This window comes from Brachyhypopomus gauderio, chromosome 3 (genome assembly GCF_052324685.1).
Source record: "Brachyhypopomus gauderio isolate BG-103 chromosome 3, BGAUD_0.2, whole genome shotgun sequence".
NCBI lineage: Eukaryota > Metazoa > Chordata > Actinopteri > Gymnotiformes > Hypopomidae > Brachyhypopomus > Brachyhypopomus gauderio.
The window spans coordinates 24,432,203-24,456,854 of record NC_135213.1 but is presented as its reverse complement, the minus strand read 5'-3'; the positions used below and the strand labels follow the sequence as shown (position 1 = coordinate 24,456,854).

Genomic DNA, 24,652 nt, shown 5'->3' with positions numbered 1-24,652 from the left:
TCAGTTACCTCATTCCCTATTCCCCTAATGACCCATCTTGGTTAATTAAACAGAAGAGAAGAGGAAGCTGTCAGGTACCATGCCTTTGTTCTCAGGCCCAGACTCTATTTGGGGTCTCTGTTGTTGATTTAAGACAAAAGACAGAGAAAGTGTTTGATAATAGCTACATTAGATTTATGATTATAATGACATGTATGTGTATGTGTCGTTAATGATGTCATATGTGCTTCTCTCTAGGGTACAGTATAAATAAGTGGCAAAATATGATCATGTCTGCATTACAATCATACAGTTGTTAGCTATTATATAAAGGAATCTATGACTCATATAGGCTATATTGTTAGCTGAAAGGTTAATAAATGTATGTTTTGTTTTTATATGCAAGTCTACATAGAATTTAATAGTTGTCTCATTACTTCACAAACACAATATACTTATTTTATAGGTAAATACTCTGATAGCAGCAGTGTTGAACAACAGTTCAGCATTGTGCTGAAATCCTGAAATGAACAGTCCTCACATCCCCATTCATAACACCAGTAGCTTTACTGAAAGCTTCTGTGGACGACTGGCTGGGCAGAACAACACGCCATTTCCTCCAAAAACCACTGACACGAGTCTCCATCAGCAGAAATGAACTCAGCAGATCCAGGAGACAATGGCTCTCCACCCGTCCGACCTGGCGCTGAGAGGGCCCAGTTGGACACTTCCTGCCCAGCTCATAAACTTTCAGCTCAGCCCCAGGGACGGGGCGGCGTGGCGACGATTAGCCGACTCAGTGTGGTCCTGGGCCGCAGGACACCTTGTCGTCCAATCAAGGCCTCTTTCGTCATGATCGCGGCGAGTCTCTCTGTAGCCCCTCTCCAGTTCGCGGGGATGAAGACGGAGCACCCCGCAAGCTAATTGGACATGGCGCATTACAAGCAGAGGACAAGCTAAGTCAGGCAGGCCGTCGCGGGAGACGGATGGCGCGGGGCTCTGGGGCGGGTGCTTGCACTTCCTCTCCGTAAGCACAACGTCAGTTCCTGCTCCTGGTTGAACATTAACACGCAGGCCAAAGCCAGCTCCGTCCGGCGGATCCCCGAGCCGTGTGGAGGTCGGACAGCCAGAGGAAGTGGCAGCATTGAATTCGGAGGCATCTGACGGGGCCCTGAGCGGCTCCACGAGGCCATCAATCAGGAACTCTTTGTTTTAGTGAGCTCAACAAGATGCTGGTGGATGTCAGTGAAAATTGCCCTGTCTGTACTTTTGGACTGTATGAGAGACAGTCGTGCGCTAGGAGGAGAATGCGAAAACCCTGGGACTGGCAGGAAGCCGCGGTGAATAGTGGCCGATCCGCGGTTGAGGGAAAACATGCCGTCCTGCTGACATGCGAAGAAATTACCAAATGAATAAAGGGCCAGTGAATCTTGCCAGGTTGGGTGAGCTGAATGCACAGGAACGGGAGTTACACTACCTACAGGGACTGAGCCCAGGCTGAGAAGACGAGGTCTCTGATCCTGTTCGGCTCACTTATTTTCTCGAGTGTCTCTTTACATGCTGTACACCGCACCAAAATTGCTGCTGCCATATGCCAAGTGCAAAATGGCTCTTGTGTGTATGTGTGTGTGTGTGTGCCTGTGTCTGTGTGTATGTGTGTGTGAGTGAATGTGTTCTCAAACGTGCACCAGATCTTGTCCTGTTCAGGGATTAGATATCAAAAACCTGCGTTAACATCAGTCATAGACATATATATATACAGAACATATATATAGAACATGTATACAGAACATATAAATAGAACATGTGTACAGAATTTGCACTAACCCCTAAGCAAGCAGAGCATGGGCCATTTCAAATGCCTCTTCAACACGTCTCCTCTGGAGTCTTTTTTTTCTGTCTCTTTCTCTGGCCTATAAAAAGTACAAGCTTGACTCATTTTGGTAGCTGGGTTGTATAACAGCACCTATAATATGCACCTATGTATAACAATGTTAAAATCGCATCTAAGTACAGTATATTGGAAAAATATTCAACGTTTATTAAATGTACCTATTAAGAATTCAAATCAATCGCCTTTGTAGAAGCCTAATGTTTTTGTCAGTTTCCCAAGTCAAGCAAATGTATGGGTCCAGATTGTACATTGAGCTCCCAGTGTTGGATTCGGTTGGGGAAGGGCCGTTAGCACCCATGACTCCATCTGCTGTTTCCTACTGCGTTTCACCTCAGCCCATAGTCCACCCCATATTTTAAATCAGAGTCAAACAAGCGGGTGACCGTGACTGCAGTGGAGGAGAAATCAAATGCATTTAGAGCAGCAGAAACAGTCGAGGAGGAAATATTGCCGGATTGATTAATGTGCAAAAGTTCACTTTGGATTGAGCTGGAATAGAATTACTACAATTGGCAGTATTGCGACATCTATAAAGATGCCAATGATTGGAAGGATCGTTACAACCGTAAATTGTCAGGGAGGGATATGAAAATAGGCACTAGGCCATTTATAACCCCTAGACCTGCTAGGGAGTGATTGAGCAGAGGCTGTTTTGCTTGGGAAAACCATTAGTATTTCTTTTCTATAGACGGGACTTAATTCACTGCGGTTGCTAAGCCGATAGGACAGTTAATATCCTCTGGAGTCCATAATGAATATTAAACGGAAAAGCATATCAATACGTCTAACAATGGAGCCTGAAGGATTTCACAGTCCACATTCGTTTCGGAGCTACAGGATTTGCAGATTTAGATCAAAGCATGTCCCTGACATAATATTTTTGTCTGCGGAAAAATTCTGAAAATCAATTTCTGCTAAATGGCTATACATGCAGGATGGCTTAATTTGATGTGATGAGTATAATTTGGAAGTGTGCCATGTATAGCTAAACAGTGCTTAACTTTGTGAAGAACACACCAAAACTCTGACGGTTTTCTCCTCTCAAGCAAAATGAGGCAATAAAGCATGTAATAAAATCAGTAATACCCCGATGTGGAAGTTTATCCTGTAATGATGCTTTTGCCTCGGTCTTCTATTTCTCACCAATTAAAACCAGTTGAAGTCAGGCAGCTGCATCATATTTCTCAATGCAAACGATGGGAATTTGGTGCGTCCTCTGGTGACAGCAAACCTAATAAATACCATAATTTCTTTCGCTCTCCCATTCCCACAAATCATAGAATGCAGGTGCTTCATAAATGGTACATTTATCTTTTGTGATCTATAACCAAAAAAAGATCAAAGGACTTTTGAAATATGAAAGCCTCAAGCAAAGAAAAGTAAGCAATGGTTTCAATGGACAAACCCTCAGAACCTAGATGTGTAAAGATGAATTTGTGTCTCCTCCATCACCAAGTGTCACACGTGATTCTGAGTCTCATATAAGTCATGTATATTCACCACCTCCCCTACATGTGTGTTATGTCTCCTGGCTCTGTGGGCCCTTTGACTTCCTTACATTTCATCTTATTTCCAACCTCGTTTACATCTTGTTCGTTATCCGAAACAACCGATCAGCATTCGATTTAACTGGTATTAGCAGTCCGGGACTCACGTTGACTAATTCACTCCTACTCTGATGTACAGACATTAGCAACTGTCCTTTCTTGCCTCTCTTTTTTTAGGCTGGACCCGGTAATAACTCCGCCTCCCACTCGTTTGCAACTTAATGAAAGACTTTGGTGTCGATATTTCCCCCAAGTTCCTCCCACTCCTCCCTAACTTCATTAGGAGTACTTTAGGGCCGATATTGTTTCCTATCAATTCAGTTCAGGAGAAACGTGAGCTCGCGTGCATCATTATGAGGCCGTTAATGAAATCATACAAGGTGTTTATGCATTCCAGATCTCGGAGCAGCATAATCGTGCTGCTTATTAAAAGTGAACTTGCTTCCAGTCTTTCTCTTCCATGGGGCTTGATTAGCTTCTGTTGCAGGCTAGTTCAATGACAGTCACTAAGGCTCGGGGTCAGGGGTCACAGTTTGATGACAAGTCATGCGTTAGTTTAATTGCTAGGTTAATACATGCAGGAGCAGGCTTACATGTCTCCAGGGTGAAGGCCACAAACTGACGTGTAGAGTTCGAACAACCATATGGTAATAAGCAGTGGTAATATTGCAGTGGTAGTAATCATGAGTGGGTGAGCTTTTGTTTTTCTGAGAAACACACCCACACCTGACATAAAATCATTATAACACACAAGCAATGCAAAGCCATAAGCAGGGACTTTCTTAACAGTTAAACTTTTATAAACAATGTTCCTTTCCTCCTATAAATATCTGTTTGCTTTACATGATAAAAATGTTTTCTAGCTAAAACCTATTTCCTGCAAATAAAGTAACACTGTGTTTTTACCTTTAACACAGTGTACTCACCCTTTTCCACCCGATGGCTCCTAGCGTAAAGGTCGTTAAGAAGACCAGTGTGTGGTGGTGGTGCTGGTGAATCTCACTTACCTCTGTGATGAGTAATATTTATTTCAGTCTTTCTGTCTGTCTGTCAGCTTCTAGCAAATTTCTTTTATATTCATATTCAAACTATAATTTTGCAGTGTTATTATAGACACAGTTTGAAATTTATGTTACAGAATATGGGATGAGCCAGGTGTAAAATGTATCTAATATGCTCGTCTGTTATGCAAGTCTTTAATCTGAGTCATTCACGACGGCAAAGTTTGTGCACAACTTCTCCATGAAAGCACACATGAAAGGTGTTTTTCTCAATAATGATCTGTTTTCTTTTTAATAAAAACATACAATATGCAAACAGTTGCACAGATTATCTTGCAGAAGAGAGCAGAGTAATATTGAACTTCAAACCTGGGGCCTTATTATTTGTCTGCTAATAATAGGGCATCAATCAGTATCTACTGTTCAGAATTTGGTATTTTTACTGAATGCAGTATCAAAGGAGGAAGGTGGTAGAATGTAGAGCAGGACTCTGGGCTCTCCTGTGGCTCCTGCTTATGTGAGAGACTCAAACACACAAATCCTTCCTCTGTCAGCCTGTGCTCACTACAGCACACATTTGAATCTTGGTACAATAATCAGTGGATGAGATCTCTCTGGGGCTATTGGCATGGCAGCAGATTACAGAGCCACTGGATGATTTCTGATCACTAATCTCATTTAACCTTTAGGAAAATCCCAGCTGTGCAGACACTGATGGTCCACTGCCAGACTTCTCAGCAGCAGCTGTGGGAGGCAGGTCAGATTGGGGATTTCCTCAAGGCCTCAACAACCAACTCGCTCTCGCTCTCGCTCTCTCTCTCTCTCTCTCTCTCTCTCTGTCTCTCTCTTCTTTCTCTCACTTTCTCTCACTCTCTCTCTCCATTTCTGTCTTACTATTCATCACCTTGCTGTGGGCCTTACAATATCCACTATCAGGACTCAAAGTGTGTATATATAATCAGCAGCTGGTTTACAGCTGGACGTGTAAAGAGTAGACAAACCTGGCGCCAGTAGTGAGCTGTGGTACCTCTATACTCTTCAAAGCCAGCCCACGTTTCAGACGGACTGACATCTGAGAGAATGGTGTGGAGAGGATTACGACATTTTTTGTGTGCTAAAACCATCCAGGTCAACCACAGCAAACACAAATTCAATCACATAACTATGTTTGTACTTGTAAATATGGGCTTGTTATAATGCCTTCAAAAGTAATGAGTATCATTTGAGTATCAGGCACCCATAGATGGCTATAGTCTACCTGAGCTACAGTTGAGCACGGTTTTAAGGTTTTAGTATTGTTGATTGCGGTTTAAGCATCTTGGGAGCTGGGACAGTATAACGATTTGGCCTGTGTGGAGGTCCATAAAGGATTGGGCTGGAATACTCAAATGACGAATAGCATCGTGGGTGATGGGACATTACGTATCCATTGTGCTGTAATTGAAAATATATCTGTTCATGGACAAATATGGCCACAGTTGCATAAACTTGTATACTTGTGTCCTCCTCACTGAGGCTGGAGAGTAATTGCTCAGTGAGAAACACCCCCCTCCTCCACCCAGAGAACAACACAATCAAAATGGAATTTACTTTTACACTTCACTGTGATTTGACACAAATGCATCCATCTGTTTAGCGAATGAGATTTCTTCAGGATCCTAAGGAATATTTTCATATTCATATTTATAATATTTCATTATGGATTGCTTCAGTCAGCAGAGTTATGACTGTAATAATACCTACAGTTCTGTAAATGCATCTTTCCCAAGTGCAATATAGAAAAGCCATTTATGGAATCATTAGTCTTATGAATTATGTTCAATGTACATTTTTCCCCTGACAAATTGGCAAAAGAACTCTTAATGTGGAAGTCTTTGAATGTTATGAATTTGTGAGTGGGTCTAGTTAAGAGTTTAGAGATCTACTCATAGTGGATAGCTAGTCAAATTTCAAATTCAGTGAAATGGAAGAGAAAGCATGACTCATCTCTCATTATCATTGCAAATAACTCTCAAAAGTCACTTGAGGTCAACTGTGATGTGCACAATAAAGCTGTTGTTATATTAAACAAAGTCACCCTTTCTTGGTCTAATCAAATGTGTTATTGCGATTGAAATAAAATTTCAAATATACAGGTAAGTGTTTGAAGGTTTATTCCTTCTATTTTTGGATGTAACCTTCACTGACAATACACAAAATCAACTAGACTCAGCATTTTGACATGTCTGATTAAAGATCCCAGTCTGTGGTCAAACAGAGTTCAGTCTGGTTACTAATAACGGTGCGTCTATCACCTCCCAAACTGTCTGTCGGCTACTTCTCCTTCTCTCAGATCTAATGAAACTGTTTGTTTTGACAGCAGAACACTTTGGATCATTTTTTTGTAGTCAGGAGAAGGGTGATAGTCTAACAACAGGTAGTTTGACAACACAGAAGTGAGATCAAACTTAAGAAGCAGGAGACAGAAGCAGAGGGGGGGGAGGTAAACAGAACAAGCATGGATGAGGGGCAGATGGGGTAATAAGGGATGAGGCCTGAAATTTTAGGCTGAAACATTGTGACAGTCCCACAAGATCCTGTGCATATTCTGGAGTGTGGGCGGAACACCTGACACCACAGCAGAACCCAAGGCCGGTCTGCTAGCTTAACATGTGTAATGTAAAGAAAGGAATATTTGTCGAGCACGTTAGCTCACCAAGGGGTTCCCATTGTCTGCGAGGGAGCGGCCCTCAAAAGCCCCGGGTATTCCCTTTCTCTCTTTTGGGGCTGTGTGTGTGGGAGGCTGTGTGGGCTTCCCCACACGGCCGCTCTTAAAGAGCACAGGAACTTTCCTCCTCTTCTCCTCAGTCCCCAAACGGCCTGTCTAAGCGCAATCCGGACGCCAGGACAGAGGAGATCGGGGAGGACAAAGAGGAGAGCGGAGGAGCCGTCCAGAGCGTGGGTTGGGAGGTGTCCCGCCTCCCGAGGAGTCCCGGAGGCCCTTGGGGGCCGAGCTGGCTCATCGTTACTTTTCAGGTGAAAGGACACGTGACGGCTCCACCTCCTACGCCTGGATCCCAATGTATGGCGGATGCGCGGGCTCCCAGCTGTGGAATAGGCTGCTGTACAGCTGTGAAGGTAATGCACAGGCAGCCCAGTACGAACAAGTTGAGATTTACATGAATTCCCCTTTTTAACACTCCCGCTTCGTGAAGCATCGTGCTTCACCCCACAAGCTTCACTCTCACCTGCACTGCAAACTGACCATGATTCCTTTACCTCGTCATTCCTTTTCTTTATCCGTCCTCTCTCTTCTGTTGCTTCACTCACTGTTGCCAAGATGCTCCTCACTTCATTTGCTTCTTCTCTGAAGTTGCTTTAACATGTAACTAAATGTAATAAATTATACGTATTAAATATCAAATACAATGGGCATGAAAACAAAACAGACCTCCATTGAGGGATGATAGAAGGAGGGACTAACCAACCAAACAACCAACAAACAGACAAACAAACCTTGTTCTGTTTAGTCATTTGAAGACAAAGGTGTGTCTTTTTGAGAGCTGAACAGAGAACACTGGTGGTCCTGCACTGATCTTCATTCCCATGTCTGTACAACCGTCTCCTGTCTTGTTTTAGTTACACTTTAGGGGAGCTATACTGCTGTATGGACACTCTGAGTATGGACTCGTGCAATATGGACACTGTAGTATGGACAAATGCAGTATGGACACCGACTATGGATGCATGTAGTATGGACAATCTGAAGTGGACACTGAGAATGGACACGTGCAATATAGACACTCCAGTATGGACAATATGAAGAGGCAACCCAGCCTTGCAGGCGTAGAGAGAGAACAGCTCCGGCTCTATTGCACTGTATTTCTTTTCTTTTTTTTCAATGAGTTATGACTCGATTCACATTTGTCTGCTAGCTCGCTGGACACCCACAGAGTCTCTGTCTTCTCGAACACACTGTGCTGGGAACAGGACCAGCTTTGCGCATGAGTCACTAAATCGGGATATTCGCGTTCATCCCGGAGAGGCAGGCAGAACAATTCTAGCCTGTTAAAGTTTGCAGAACTCACATTGTCTGCCTGCTGATTTAATAATAATTCACTCTGCTTAAGTTGAGTTCAGGTTTGAACCCCGAACATTAACGCAGCATACAGCAGAGCTACAAGGCCCTGTACAGCTGGAGTTGGCGAGTGCGGTTCTTGACTGTTACGTGCTATGACCTGAAAAGAACTCACTTGTTTACTCAATATTTACACCCAACTTCTCCAATTTTGGTCCATTCTGATTTGTTTTGACGGAGGATATGTTGTTTGTTTTTGTTATTTGTTCTTTTTTGTTCTATTTTATCCATATGCAAAGTGTCTTTTGGTACTCTGAAAGTGCAACTAATAATAATAATAATAATAATAATAATAATAATAATAATAATAATAAATTATCCAAAGGGTAGGAATGAAACGCATCCTAGCTAGTTCAGCTGTCAAAACTGGCATATTGGTGACTATGTAAGTACTTTAACTCTAGCATTTGTCTGTGATACCCTTAAAGTATTATATTGGTATCACACTAACCCACTAGTTAGTTCAGACTTTCACGCTTACTACTGCATAGTTTTCGGATTAGTTCCAGTGTAGATTTAATGTAGGTCCCAAATAATGAATAGTAACTACAGCATGATATGCCATCAGATTAATTACTGAAGAGTAAGCAAGGACCTTTAGAGGTTTAAGCGTTCTTTCGTATTCCTAAAGCTGCTGTCTATTTTACATTATAACACTGTATGTAACCGTATGGCTCAGTAGATTTAGGCTATGAGTCATCTAACCATACCGCCATTACTCGGGTCTTTATTAGCCATAATTATGGGATACTTGGCTAAAGCAAGCTGACCAACACAAACAAAGTCCTTGAGCTGATGATGTCATTTGATCATTAGCACAGCACGGGAACGAGCAGAGGTGTGTGGCCGGAATTTCCAGGTCATGCAGGAGGAGAGCCACTCGAGGACCTCACTTCTGTGCTTTTAGATCTTGCATGACATTTGATTACTTTTGAAATTGTGCATTGAGCTTGAATGAATTAAAGGTTACTGTTCATTTATGTTTGAACTCTTAGTATAATTTTGGTTAACGATGGAAAACTGGCCTACAGATAATCTCGATTTGGCAGAAGTACTAATATTTTTGGACTACATGTATGGGTATAGTCCTTATAAAAACGTAAATAACTGTTTACAGAAATACAGTTTATTTGTTATTATTGCCACTATAGCGAATCAACCATTAGAGAACAAATAATGATCTTAGATAAGCAGATATATTTTTGTTAATAAAATCCTAGCAAAATTCCCTGCGTTGAAGTGACACCGTGCCCACTGAAGTGGGGATTTTGCTGTGTAGCACATCATGGCATGGTGTTTTAACCATTATTGTATATACACTCATACATACAAATATAGGCCTACTTATTACATGTTAGGGTACTTTGGACACAATATTTATTTATTATGTCACTACAAAATTATTAAAATTTCCAGCATCACATCATGTCCTGTGTATGACACAAATCTGCATTTGAATACAAAAATAAGATCCTCCTACTCGATCATCTGGCTTATTCATTACACTTACCCTAATGTTTCCCCCCAAAAATTCATCACTGTCACTGGTCAAATCTGCTAAAGTTGCGATCTGTATTTTAACTACCTGTTGCAAGTTGATTCTATTATTTTAAATCTTTATATTGACCTTGTGTTATTTCTGTGCCAGTTACTGTAAAAGTCACTGGGTAAGAATTGCACTATAAACAAATTACTCATGTGATTTGTTGTCGCATAATTGCAGTTCCCTCTACAATACTTAGACTTGATGTGTTACATAGGCTGCATTTCCCCTTTTACAGAACTAAATATCGAGTGGTCAGCAACTCACTTTTTCTTATACGAATGCATGTGTCACATGTTCTGTCACATGTCCTATTATGTTCATGTACGCCGGATGTCACGCACCATGTTATCACAGTTAAATCCTCTTTGCCATACTAGGTAATAAAATGCTTTTGTGATTCAAAACCTCGAGGCAGTTCTTGTGCCTAGATTATTTAGCTCGTCGTCCTTTTTTATTTTGTAAAATGGTGCTCTGGCGCCGTCCGATGGAAACATTTTAAAACTACAGATTTCAGGATATATTTGGACTATGAGTAAAAATTATCAAAGTTTTCCTTAAAACAAGTGTATTAAATATGATATTACATAATGCAGTACAAAATAATACAGTACAAAATTACAACATAATAATAATAAATAATACTAGAAAGTAAAATTTGTGAACAAACTTTTAAGTTCATTTGACAAAGTCAGTTGTATAGGTTACCTATATTGACTGATAATCACTATTAATAGTTCAGTGGGCGAAAAGCGAGGGATGAAAAAGCAGGGATTTAAAAAGTAGGCTAATAGAGGTGTGTCATTTCTGTCCATCATGCATATCAAGTTTGGTGGATTTATCTTCAAAATTGACAAAGCAGTTTGAAAATTTGTCATGGCTAAGTATTTGGTAAAAGTGGTCGATTGGAGGGTGGCGGGTGGAGGGTGGCGAATGCGGGTGGTGTATCTCTCTAAAAACACAAGCACGTCAGTCGGGTACAGGGCGGAGGTCCCTGCGACGTGTGGTGGTCCTAGCTATACAACTAGACCACATAGCGTCGTGTTTTGTGTCGGAAGAGTAATAATTATGACAAGAAATGAAATCGAAAGACACAATAATAATTAGTAATAATAATACGAAAAGCAATAAGCAGTACAGAAAGCTGCCTTTGTCAAGCCAACTTAATAATAACAACAACAATAATAAAAATAAAACGAGGCCGGAAGTGACGACACGTGAGACGTCATGTGTTGTTCCGTGTGTTGTGAAAGGGGAAATAGTTCTGCTCGTATCGGTCCGGTGTCACCAGAGTTCTGGTCCCGGAGCACCAGAACGCGCCGATGGTCATCCGTGTGTGTCGGCGGAGATTCTCATGTAGTTATTAGTCGAGGTTAATGAGGAATGGAGGTGGTGGACAGTCCTGTGAACCTCGTAAGTTTCTGATTTATTGGTCAACTCGGCTAGAATGAGTCCGGCTAGGCAGCTAGCGTTAGCCGTCGTGTCCCAAACAAAGCGGCCGATGTGGGTCAGTACCGGGCCGAGACCGCCCGGTGTGTCGGCGCTCACCTTCCCTCGCTGACACGTCGGGTCGCGCTTCGGCACCAGCTAACTGGACCGCTGCTCTCAGGACGTGTGGGACTGAGCGCGCTAGCTAGGCTGCTAACACACACCTGGGTTTTGGTGGTGTGGGTAGCGAACATGGGGCCGGTTCGGTCCGGTCAGCTGAACCCGTCCGTGTTTCACTAGCTGTCGGTTCTGAGTTTAATTTGTAGCAACCTAAACTGGAACTGGATATATTATGGTAACTTATGTAGCTAGTTAACTGGGTCGCTTCTATCAGAACCTTCTAGTGTCAGCCAGACCAAAGTAAACGTGAGTGATCTATTGGCAGCACCTCTATGTTGTGTTTCTCTTCTCCCTCTCTTAGGCCCATCAGCAGTGCAGGAAGGCTGACCATCTGCTGGCTTCTGGCAAATATGAGGAGGCCATCTCCTGCCATAGGAAAGCAGCAGGTTAGTTGGCCTTCATTTGTTACTACCTCAGAGGCCAAGGCTCATTACTCCACTGTTTGTATTCAGCATCCTTTCCTGCTTCCTGTGAAGAGTTTGCATTTATGTAAACACTTTACATTTCCACGTAGATAATGGATAAGTGAACAGGAAAACATAATAAACCCATTTGTATGGTGAGACAGGTTGTATGAAAGTACTGTGGGCCAATCATAAGGTGTTTTTCTTCTATGTGCAATAATGACAGCTCAGTTCCTGGTGTACTGTACGAATCGAACCCTCTGTGATGTCCTGTATGGGGAAGGATTATTACAAAACTGCCTCACTGAGCAAATGTAGAATATCATTTTCCATGTTTCAGAGCTGCTGAAGGAAGCCATGAAACTCACAGAGTGTGAACAGGTAGGCCTGACCTTTCCTCTATGGTATCTGCTACTTATCTATACATTTTTTATGCCAAATATATTTAAGATGGATATATGAAAATCTAGATTTATGTACACAAACAGGAGCATTTTTGGTGTATTTGATGTTAGGATGCAATCTGTGCTATTTATGAAGAGTAGAACGTGATGCTGAAATGTGTTGAGACAATGGATCTTTTGAGCTGAATGTTATTTTTTTCATATATAGCTGAATGAGGCAGGTTGTCTGCTGTATAGAAAGCCAGTATTTAGACTACTGCTGAGGGTGTGTGTGTTCCTGTGTGTATGTGTGTGTTCCTGTGTGTGTGTGTGTGTGTGTGTGTGCTTGTCTGTGTGCTTGTGCCCGTGCACCCGTGTGTGTGTGTGTGTGTGTGTGTGTGTGTGTGTGTGTGTGTGTCTGGTTCAGGCTCGCCTGTCTCTGGAGCTCCAGCGTGATAGTCACGTGAAGCAGCAGCGTCTGATCGAGGAGCGGTGGAAGCGGGCCAGGCGGGAGGCCAAGCCCCGTCACCTCCAGGTCCTCCCGGCATCATGCTCGGAGCAGCCGCCCTGCCCCCGTCAAGACCCGGCCGGCCAGCCCGACCCCACGGCGCCGGCGCCCGAGCGCGAGTACGACACCTGGCTGTACCTGCTGAAGAACAAGGGCGGTGGGCCGGAGGCGTGCGGCGGAAACAAGGCGCACAAGGACGACAAGACGCGCCTGGAGGAGCAGCAGACCACCATCGAGGACCTGCGGCGCCTCGTGGACCGGCTGGTGGGCGAGAACGAGCGGCTCTGCCGCGACAACGAACGCCTGCGGGCCGAGAACGCCCGCCTGCGCAAGGAGCCCGAGGCGGACGCAGACTTCGTGGAGCGCTCGGAGCTGTGGGTGCTGCCACGGGGCGCTGAGGAGCGCAAGGCCAAGGACATCCCCATCCCGCACCTCCCTCCCCTGGAGATGCCACCTCAGGAGATCTCCCTGGAGGACCTGCCCGCCCTCGAGCTGCCTGAGGACATCCTGCAGGAGCTGGACGGAGAGAAGCTCTGAGCAGCTTCCTGCTGACCGTAGGGAGGAGACCCTGCCGTTGCAGGAGCACGTCCGCAGAAAGGAGGATGTCGCCTGGGTTTGACGCACTTCTGACTGTGGCCTTCAGAGTGGTGGGCGCATGGTGACTCACCCTTGGGAAGCTCGTGTTGTGCTAACCTTTCTGATGCCCTCTTTAATGAAGCCCCAACTAGGTACAGCAGCTATTTGATACAAAAGAAATCTAAAACAGAACACATTTTGCAGGACTCGTGCCTTTTTTGAATATTTCGATTGTATTAAGTCCTACAAGTTGAATGGAAGTGAGGAGAATGTTACTCCATGGACCCCTGACTGACTGACTGACTGACTGACTGACTGACTGACTCTTGACTCCGGGAGCACGTGGCGGAGTTGCTGGGAAAATATCAGAGTTTGACCTTAGTCAGGACATGGGCCTCTCAAAAGACCCTACCTTAAAACTGAAAGCTTATCCCACACACACAAACACACACACACACACACACAGTGAGCACTGTGAATTTCATCTATTGTGTGTGTGTGTGTGTGTGTGTGTGTGTGTGTGTGTGTGTGTGTGTGTGTGAGAGAGAGAGAGTCTGTGTGATCGAGCATGTGTGTGTGTGTGTGTGTGTGTGGCTTCCAGGCTTGTCATGAGATGTGCTGTAATGATGCTGTGTGTGAAAACATTGTGGAGTGTTGGACACCGTGATCACGCCACTCCGTTGCTTCCGATGGCATTCTGTCATTTCCACCGTCAGCATCCGAAATCCTCCCTGGTTTCGCTTCCCAGTCGACTGCTCGCTGCACGTGTCCTGTAGAGACAAGGTCCCGAACCCTGCTACCGCTGGACGAGCCACGAGGCCTCAGTGCATTTCCGCTCTCTCTCACATCTCTCTGTTCCCACAGTGCAGAGCTGTGTCTGTGCTGTCGTGGTTGTGCTTTGTCGTAGTCCTGTGAACTCCAAGAAGGATGAAATGAGGAGCCTGTCACTACACAAACGAGCAATAACGCACCACCGTGTCCAGTTCTACAAGGGATGGCCATCATACAACCAGAGCTGAGGCTCTCAAATGCATTTTTGTTTGTTTTTTGTATTGGCAAAGCTATCACTGATTATGGGGCATCATAGAGTTTTGCAATAGATTGCAGGAATATCTGACCTCTAACACCATGACTCGAAGGAAGGACCAGACGCCTTTCCCCAATGTCCAAGCCAGGATCTTTGTAAACGGTTTCAAACGGAACCTTGATTTGGTGGTGGTGTTGTTTTTGTTTTTTGTTGTTTTCCTGAGGCCTAATTCGTACTGTAATCAATCAACAGTTGATTGTTTTGATCGCCACAGTTAATATTTTTCAGGTAACTGTGATTTTTACTTTGAATATGCAGGATGGTTGAGTCCATACACAATCATACAGTATATAACAATGTCAGGTTCTGGTGCAGTGTCACACTGTTCAAGAGCAAATGAACTCGTGCCAGATGGGAGAGACTGAGAGTTTTTATTGATGCCGAGTTGTTCTGAAACGGTGAGCTGTATTTGTGTCATGAAGAGGGAACCAATTCCACATAATATTTTAATTTAATGTTTAATTGTAGTTTTGGTTTACAGGAGTCATCAGGATGCATCTAAATTCTCTTCCATTAAGTTTAATTCTGTGTGATGTAAAAATCTTCAGAAATCATATGGTAAATGTGTAACTTTTTGTTCATGCATGAATGGCAGTTGTAGCTGTAAGTATAATGTTAAGATATTAAAAATAAGGACTTATGTTACTGCGTGCTTGCTGACTCAGTTTGTTCTTCAGAAACACTAAAACTTTGTCCGAAAGTAGAGCGTGTAAAGTACATAGCAAAGTGGACCGGGGAATATGCGCCCGTCCTAGTAAACATTACAATGCGTAATTCTTTCAAATTGCTCCCTCTAGTGTCGCATCAGTATATGACATTTCACAACCATGGGAAAAATATTTTACAGACCCACATGGTTTATAACGATCTTTTAACTGTAATTTCATATAAATGTGTCCTTCGTCGCGGAATACGGTATGTATTTATAATATGGTAATAGTCCGTATGTTTAGAGATGCTATTTCAAAATGAAATTTCTCATAAATCCGCTCTGATATTCTTTGTAAATCACGTGAGTTAACGTGTGGAATTATGTGCAAGGTATTGTGTGTGTATATTTAGTTATATGTACACACATATATATGTATGTATGTATGTATGTATATAAAAGCCCGCTACCCTTCTGCGTGCTCCCGCGGCTGTGAGCGCGCGCTCGCCAGCCGTCACGAGCGAGGCTAATTAAAGCGCGAGCGAGACGTTCCCAGGGACCTTTAGCTCATCTCCAAGCTGCTGCTGTTGCTCTCCGCGAGCGGGCAGGCAGATCAAGCGCGGCCGGTCACGTGTCTGCCTGGAGCGGATCCCTTTGATGTTCGCGGCCCATTAACGAGGTCGACCGAACTCGCAGCACCGCAGAGGTGCCGAAGCCCCGCGTGCGCGCCCCGACTGCTAAACAGACCTCGAGATAGAACTTGCTCCGAGCTCCACTAATGATCCCATCTATCCGCGAGGTCGAGATAAAGAAACGCTATCAACTATTCAACATCTATCAACTATTCAACTATTAGTTGCTTATCCGCTCTCTCTCAACGCTGTGGATCAATATGTTTACGTTCGGATATGTATCGATTAGGGTACATTTGGCAACGGTGCATTAAATTCTCCGGAATGGCAGACCGAAGACTCTTCGTTGGGCGTTGCCGAAGACAGTGAAAGCGTGCACGTTATTGATCCAAGACCATCTTTATTGACTTTTGCTCAGTAAATCACGAAGGGATTACTTTACGGAAGACAAAAGGCAATTATTTGATAAATCCATTTTAATGGAAAATGTAAAACCCTTTGAACTTCAATGTACAAAGCATGTAACACTTGCACTTTTAAAATCTGAAATTGAAGCAAGCCATGTTTTAAAAAAATACATCAGTGAATGTATATATGTATATATTTACACAGCATAGTAAGTGTTTTTTAGCATCATCAACTTCAAAACGTCACCATAGTAAATCTGAACAAAGAGGAAAAGAAATGAGACAATTTTCTTAAATAAATTACAACTTTGTAAATGTCTCCATTTTACAGTGAATACTTCTCAATAAAACGTTGGTGTGTTATTCATTTAGGCTTTCTTTACATAATATAACTTTACAATGTTTACAATAGTTTGGCAGTTAAAATTTTCAAAAGATATGGCATGAGGACTGCGATTTCAGCAACGATTCCCAAAGTACAGGCAATAGCTGGTGTGTGGATCCCATCTCACAGTAGCCGTCTCAGTGTAGTGAGCTGTGTTAGGATCCGAAATAGCAAACTGTACAAGTCACATTTACATTTGATCTAGAACATAGCGTAGAACTCCTAAAAAATAAATACATCATTTTTACGGAAACAATATACAGTATGAAAGAAAGTAAAAAAAAAAAAAAACAAACAAACAAACCAAAAAAGATAAACACTAAACTTTGAACAGCAGTGCTGCTGCTTGCAGATTATCTTCAGATATTTTTATTATTTTCTGTAAAATCACAGTTATCCTGAAGCGTTTGGGCTATACTGCTATGGTGTCAGTAACAAATAAATAGCATTTTCTTGTCTTTCTTTAATTTTTCTTCTCTTAAAGTCTGCTTGGCACTGGAGGTTCATGATGCGAAGGTTAGTGTGCATATTTGGGGTTAAGTGACGAGTGTAGGCGTGCTGACGCAGGCCGGAGGGCGGGGTCATGAGGTGGGAGGGGTCATGAGGTGGCGTGCTCCTCCTCCAGACCCTCCGCACTGCTCTGCTTCAATGTTCCCACAGCATCTTTTACGCAGTGGTAAAAGATGTTCTTGACCTGAGAGTCGAAAGAGAGGGACAGAGGGAGGGAGAAAGAGAGAGAGGGAGGGAGGGAGGGAGGGAGGGAGAGAGGGACAGTCACAATATGGATGATGGCCAGACTCTGACTCATGTGCTTAAAATAGCCAGAACAGACCGCAGAGATGAAAGGGGCAAAAATACTAAATTACACAGCAGCTCGTTAATGGCCACAGCGCACTCATCAAAGGGCTCTCGCCACGGAGACGGATCCATTAGCTGCATCTGGTGGGCCTGAGCTACTGGGCCACTACGTTTTCCAAGCCTAGTAGATCCACGTGAAATTTACAGACTTAGAAAAACACAGCAAAACCAGGACACCGATATATAGCTTTAGACAGACTGGTAACAGGACTAAAAGAAACAGACGGAGATCATGCAATTTCACACTTCACAGTACACGCTGCTCCAGGAGGCATCCAGTGGTGGTTGTAGACCATTCAGATGGGGGGGCCCGGCTGGGGCCAGCGGCTACATTAGAGGGTTGAATGGGTTTCCACCGTGCCTAACAACTGCACTCATTAAATCACGAGAGCACCGTGACGGTGCTGCTGAAGATGTTGACGGCTCGGTGGGCATGAAGGACCTGACGGAGTCCTCCAGCTGATCGGAGGAGAACCACTGAAGGAGGCAGAGAGGAGGCAGAGAGGAGGCTCTTACCTGTAGCTTATCTTCGTAGTTCATCTCTTCTCTGGAGGAGCGCAGCTCCTGTGTCAGGTGGAAGGAGTGCACCACGTGCTCCGGCGAGACAAAGTCATTAATCACCTGCACACAGCTGTGCAAGTTCTGCACCTGTAGGAGACACAGAAGCGGAGTGAGGGCGTGGCCAGGGCGGGGCGGGGCCAGGGTGGGGCGGGGCCAGGGCACTGTGATGCAGTATAGCCTCCAGGCTCACACTGCTCACTGTCTTGCTCATTTCTGTCTTTATTCATCGTCATCATCATCATCATCATGTAGTTGACCTTCATCAGCGTAATACCACTGGTTGTTTAGAGGTCTTCTACAGTTCGCCTAAACACTGATCTATGAAACCTGCAGTTTAAGTCTGGAACTGGTGCTGTAGAACAACTAACTGTGATTCACACTCGTGTCATTTCATTCCTGTCATTTCATGGTCTGTCATTTCTTTCCTGCCATTTCATGGTCTGAGCTGCACACTGGACCTCAATCCACAATCACGACGGCCTCACCGCCCCCCTCACGCAACCCAACATGCAGCTATGGGAAACCATCATTTCATGGCTGCCAGTAGAGCAGGGAGAAGGTGGAGAAGGTGGAGAAGGTGGAGAAGGTGGAGAAGGTGGATGTTGGGACCTGGTGCAGAGCTCCGGCGGGGATGAGGACGGAGTCTCCCAGGAACTGCACGACGGTCCAGCCCTGCACGCCGTGCTCCTCCAGCAGACGCTGACGCAGCTTGCGGCTCAGGTAGCAGCCGGCCTCGCGGACCGGGTCCTGTTCCGGGGGGATGTCCACGCCCTGCTCCCTGGCGATCTACGGCCCAGAAACATCACTAAATCTTCCAGATGACCAGGTTTGGCCTGGGTTAAGCGCTACCTCTTGTGGTTTTAATATACCGTAAGGCATGTGGTGGTGTCGTAATATGACTTATATAATATTCACACCACACAGGCCTAAGAAATCAGATATTTACTTAGCCGTATAGTCCTTATGGTCTCAAACTATAAACGATACAGGTCTACAAATATACATTCCATGATGTCATGCATTGCTTATTCTATTAATATAAATGCTGCTCACCGTCACACAGCACTCGTCTAAAGTGTTAGACCGGCATTTGGGTAGATTTGTTGGGTTGTGTTTGTTAGACATGCTGGTCTAACACAACCCAACAAATCTACCCACATCATGCGGACGGCGCCCTGCGTGCTCGGCCTGCTGTGTGCCTGGTAAAGGCAGCTTCCAGGCCAGGAGGGTAATTAAGTGTACCCTATAAAAGTTCTCCCAGGAGGAACGGTGCATTTTGTAAGGACATGCAGTAACCGAGAGCGTATTAGAGAGAGAGGGAGGGGGCAGGATGGGCTAGATGAGACAGGGGGAAGGGGGTGGAGCGAGAGAAAGATGGAGTAGGAGGAGGCGAGAGAGAGAGAGAAAGAGCAGGTGGGAGGGAGGTGGAGAGAGATGGGGAGAGAAAGAGGGAGAGGAGGGGGAGAGAGAGAGAGAGAGAGAGAGAGAGAGGGGAGAGGGAGAGAGAGAGAGGGAGAGAGGGAGAGAGAGGGAGAAACTGCTTCTGCATTCATGTGCTAGATGATTATAAAAGGGAGGAAAGGTAAATAACCTTGTGCAGAAACTCTTTCACTTTCTCCACGTCTTTGCTCACATACACATGCCATAAGGCTCCAGGCGTCTCACTCGAGTCCTTTAATCTCTTCTTCACGTTGTCATCCAGGTCTTCCTCCTCCAGCCTCTTCAGCACACCTGAGAAGACGGAACCAACATGTGAATACATTAATCCTGCCTACGCACAAACAAGGCCACACACGCACGCACCAGATATCACACAGTTCACTGAAGCTCCCCCAGACAAGCTGGAAGGTGGCATGACTGTGCTGCTCTGAAGGAAGCTCATTTGAAAGGGCGTACTGATAGAGAGGTGGAGGGCTGACGGAGCGGTGGAGGGCTGACGGAGCGGTGGAGGGCTGACGGAGAGGTGGAGGGCTGACGGAAAGGTGGAGGGCTGACGGAAAGGTGGAGGGCTGACGGAAAGGTGGAGGGCTGACGGAAAGGTGGAGGGCTGACGGAAAGGTGGAGGGCTGACGGAGAGGTGGAGGGCTGACGGAGCGGTGGAGGGCTGACGGAGCGGTGGAGGGCTGACGGAGAGGTGGAGGGCTGACGGAGAGGTGGAGGGCGTCAGCTTTGCCCTCACGCTTCCCTCCTCCCTCCACCCAAGAGATGGAGGATTATAAATAGAGCTGGGCCAGCATGGGAGCCAGAGGGGTGGGGTGGAGTAGGGGCAGGGTGGAGTAGGGGGCGGGGCTTGGGGGTGGGCGAGATGGAAGGTGGGGTCAGAGCAGAGAGAAGGGGAGAAAGTTCCAGCCAACTCGGGTTTCCTCATCAGGCAGAGCACGGCAGGATGGAGGTCTGGCACCTAGCAGAAGTAATGCTTCTGTTCTCCAAGAGGACTTAACTCCACCCGTCATGTTGAAGAGGACAACTATGGCTATTAGCGCTAGCTCCACTCCACCCCACCCCCCACACCTCCACCTCGCGCCCCTGGGCCGACCCCTGCCTGGCGTCATCATGCGGCCAGCGGTCATGTAAAGCTGGGGTCTGGCGGAGTGGAGCGCGTCTGGGCAGAGGTCGGGGGAGGGGGGGCCCAGGCGTGGGAGCGGTGGGGAAAAAGCTCCCGCAACTCCTTCCAGATGCTTCCCTTCAGCTGCCTCCACCCACCCACCCTGCTCTATTGTTCCTGGAATTCTTTAACGTCTGTAGCATGTGTGTGTGTGTGTGTGTGTGTGTGTGTGTGTGTGTTTTGGATCTCTGGCACAGAGGAGGATGGGAGGGGAACAGAATAAAGTGAGTGGACGATTCACTTGGGGGTTGGGGGGGTTGGGGGGAGGTGGTTCCGAGAGATTTTTTCCATCTCTGTCGGAGATGTTTGTCTTCCTGACTGCTGACCCACTTCACTCTCGGGCTGCTGTGTTTGTGGGTGGGGTGTGGGAGGAAGAGTGGGAGGAGCCATGTGGGAGGCGGGGGCAGGCCTACCTGTTTTGGAGAGGACGCCGTTGCCTTTGGCCACTCCCACATACACGAGTACGCTGACGATGTCGGACACCTCCATGTGCAGGTTGGCGGTGCCGAAGTCTTGCTCCTGAGACGCGGCCACACCTGCAGCACAGAGCACACGCCCACTTAGCCATGGCAACGGACCGCCTCACCAGTACCGCATCAGAAGGGACATTCACAAAGGAGTTCACTAAAGTTACACTGCGTCTTTCTGACTGAAAACTGTGAGCAGTCACACATTCACTGAGCTGTGGTGTGTGTGTGTGTGTGTGTGTGTGTGTGTGGCGGTGTACCGTAGGCGCAGCAGAGGCGTGGGCCAAGGTCCGGCCTCACGAAGAAGGAGGGGAGGTGTGAAGCCAGGTTGAGATTCCCCTCAGGGTCAGAATATTCAGGCAAGGGGAGGTTCTTCATCAGGTCATCATACCTACACACACACCCACACACACACACACACACACACACACACACACACCCACACACACACACCCACACACACACACCCACACACACACACACACACACACACACACACACACACACACACACGATGCATCATTAAAACTGTCGCCTTCCACATGTAGATCAAGGAACATCACTGCTCACCACAATGCCTCTATAAATTACCTAGAGGGCATCAGAGCCATGAACTCTTCTCCTGAGGGCCAGTCCTTCAGCCTGTACACAACAGCCTCTCCGTCTTTAGATTTGGGCCGTTCTGAACAACGTGGGACAGACCAAAGGAGAGACACAGAGACGGACAGGGAGTGAGAGAAGACCGGGTCAGAGAGACTGAGAGAGAGCATAAACCTGCACCCCATCCCCCAGCAGAAGGGGCCCTGGGCTCACTCACTGGTCAGGTCCTCGAAGCCGTCCCAGAACTCTTTGATGCCTGAATTGGACACCACGCCGTCGCGACAGTTCAGCAGGTCCCCCTGGTGGTCGGCAAACTCCTCTTTGAAAGCTTCGGCCTTCCACAGGCTGGCACTGAGCCTCTTGTGCACCCCCGAGACCAGCACGGGCTGCGGAGAGGACAGGAGGTGACGAGGTGGTTACCAAGAGCCCGGGGTCACACTGCGGAGGTGGTGAAGCCGGGACAAGGGTGTGACGTGTGCTGTGATTGGCTGGCGGGTGTGTCACTCACCTGCCCCTGTTTCCAGCACTCACGGAAGAGCCTCCAGTTGCTGCTGTTGCGGTGGTCCTTGAGCCACAGCAGCCTGCGGCCGTGCAGCCAGCAGTGAGGGATGTCCGAGTGCGGCGTGGGCGGGGCCTCCTCGTTGGAGGCGGGTGTCTTCCGCCTCTCGGGCCGCGCCTCCTCCTGCGGCTCCGCCTTGACGGGCAGTTTGGCGCCGCGCCCCGCCGGGATCTTGTTCTCCACCACCGAGGCGATGATGTCATCCAGGATGTTTGGCATGGTGCGGCCGCTCTTCCCCGTCTGGTGGTTGGGGTGGGGCAGGGGTCAGGGGTCACAATGGATACCAACTTTTAACGTCTGCGGGCCAAGCCAGAGTCTGCAACATGGTTTCTGTTTCTACCATCACCCCCAACATCTACATGATGAAGACTACTTGCCTTTTCCCACAGGCTGACAGAGAGACACAGAGACTGAATATAACATGTAGATTGAAGCTCGCGCGCACACACGTGTGTGTGTGTGTGTGTGTGTGCGGGGTGAGTGTGTGCAGGGTGTGTGTGTGTGCACATGCAGGGTGTATGTGTGTGCATGTGGGGGGTGTGTGTTTAAGCTTTCATTCTACTTCATAGTGTGTGCAATTTTCTGCAGCCTTTGACACGGTCAACCACAACATCCCCCTCTCGGTTCTTTCTAGCCTCGGTGTGACTGACTCTGCTTGGAAATGGTTCCAGTCATACCTTGAAGACCGTATCTTGAAGAGAGGATCCACATCCAATCCATGTAAACTTTCCACTGGAGTCCCCCAAGGCTCAGTCCTAGGCCCTCTTCTCTTCTCTTTATATACTCATTCCCTTGGTGACATTATTTTGTCTCATGGTTTCTCTTATCTTTGCTATGCTGATGACACCCAGCTAATTCTTTCCTTCCCTCATTCTGACACCCAGGTTTCTAGGCGTATCTCGGCATGCTTGGCAGATATTGCTTCATGGATGACTGCTCACCACTTGAAGCTCAACCCTAGCAAAACTGAGCTTTTGTACATTCCAGGAACCCCAAACCCACACAACGACCTCACAGTTTCCTTTGAGAACACCTTGTTAACACGATCAGAAACTGCACGAAGCCTGGGTGTAACGTTGAATGCTGAACAGAATGCTGCAGCACGACTGGTCTTCAATCTCCCCAAGTTCTCACATGTGACTCCTCTGCTACGCTCTCTTCACTGGCTTCCAGTAGCGGCACGCATCAGATATATAACATTGATGCTTGCTTACAAAGCCAAAAATGGACTGGCCCCTCCCTACATTATGTCCATGGTCAAAGCTTCAAAGCTCAAGCTTGGCTCGACTCGAAACTCCATGCTTACAGTCTCATGGAAGACAAAGCTCCAGACTATTCTCCGTCCTGGCTCCAAGATGGTGGAACAATCTTCCATTAGCTGCTAGGACTGCAGAGTCTATTGCTATCTTCAAGTGTAGACTGAAGACCCACCTGTTTGTTCAGCTGATACCATTTGCTGTTCTTAAATTGTATGTCTGTCTATGGTTATTTGTTCTTGGCAAACGTCTAACTTGCAAAACACTAGGTAATGACATTGACTCCTGTAGTTTAGTAGTAGTCTGACTCAATGGTATCTTGAATTCTGGCCTATCTGTACTATTTCCTAGGATGAATTCTGTGATCAGATGCTAAGCACTTTGTAAGTCGCTCTGGATAAGAGTGTCTGCTAAATGGCGTAACTGTAAATGTGCGTGTGTGTACCTGTGAGGCGGAGGAGTACACGGGGGCGAAGGCGATGCCCGCGTCGGTGGAGCCCAGCCGTAGTTTGCCTGCGGTGGTGGTGAGGAGGTCTCGCAGCGTGGAGCCCTGCTCTACACCGCCCGCCACCAGCGACGAGGCCTTGGAGTGCAGCGCCTCCAGAGCCTCCCCCGCCTCCTTCTCCTCCCGGACCTTCGCCGCCGACGACTCCTTGTTCTCTGCAGGAGGAGGTGCAAAGCAGGCAGGTTCAATGGAGTGTGACCAAAGCGCTACACCCACGGAGACCTCCGAAGACGGAGCGGTTAATTGGCGAAGAAACACGTTCAGTGGGAAGAGCGTGAAGGAGCTGTGTGGCTGAGGTCAAGGGTCACAGCACCAGTACTGTTGTGTGGATGGGAGAGGGGGCTCTCCCTGGCGTGTGTGAAGGCGAGGGCTGGGTAAATGTGGTTAGGTGAAGCTCCGTGGGCTGGGCCTGCCATGATGGACCAGCCGCCACAGAGACCACTAAATATGAGACTTGTGGAGTGCTGGCTGCATGTCTCCTCACACACACACACACACACACACACACACACACACACACA

General features: G+C 46.5%; 2 protein-coding genes across 2 annotated transcripts; one reads left to right on the top strand and one right to left on the bottom strand.

Annotated features, from left to right (window-relative positions):
* The first annotated feature begins 11,325 nt into the window (after positions 1–11,325).
* Positions 11,326–15,292, top strand: nrbf2b (nuclear receptor binding factor 2b). Its single transcript, XM_077000587.1, has 4 exons — positions 11,326–11,494; positions 11,991–12,075; positions 12,434–12,474; positions 12,904–15,292. Exons 1-4 carry the CDS (start codon positions 11,465–11,467, stop codon positions 13,519–13,521), a joined length of 774 nt encoding a protein of 257 aa, XP_076856702.1. The 5' UTR covers positions 11,326–11,464; the 3' UTR covers positions 13,522–15,292.
* Positions 15,293–16,375: 1,083 nt separating this feature from the next.
* Positions 16,376–24,425, bottom strand: jmjd1cb (jumonji domain containing 1Cb). The gene is made up of 10 exons (XM_077000586.1): positions 24,072–24,425; positions 22,320–22,610; positions 22,029–22,197; positions 21,803–21,893; positions 21,472–21,602; positions 21,158–21,280; positions 19,731–19,870; positions 18,749–18,925; positions 18,095–18,226; positions 16,376–17,414 (listed from the first exon to the last, which is right to left on the bottom strand). Exons 2-10 carry the CDS (start codon positions 22,587–22,589, stop codon positions 17,319–17,321), a joined length of 1,329 nt encoding a protein of 442 aa, XP_076856701.1. The 5' UTR covers positions 22,590–22,610; positions 24,072–24,425; the 3' UTR covers positions 16,376–17,318.
* Between the last annotated feature and the right edge of the window lie 227 nt (positions 24,426–24,652).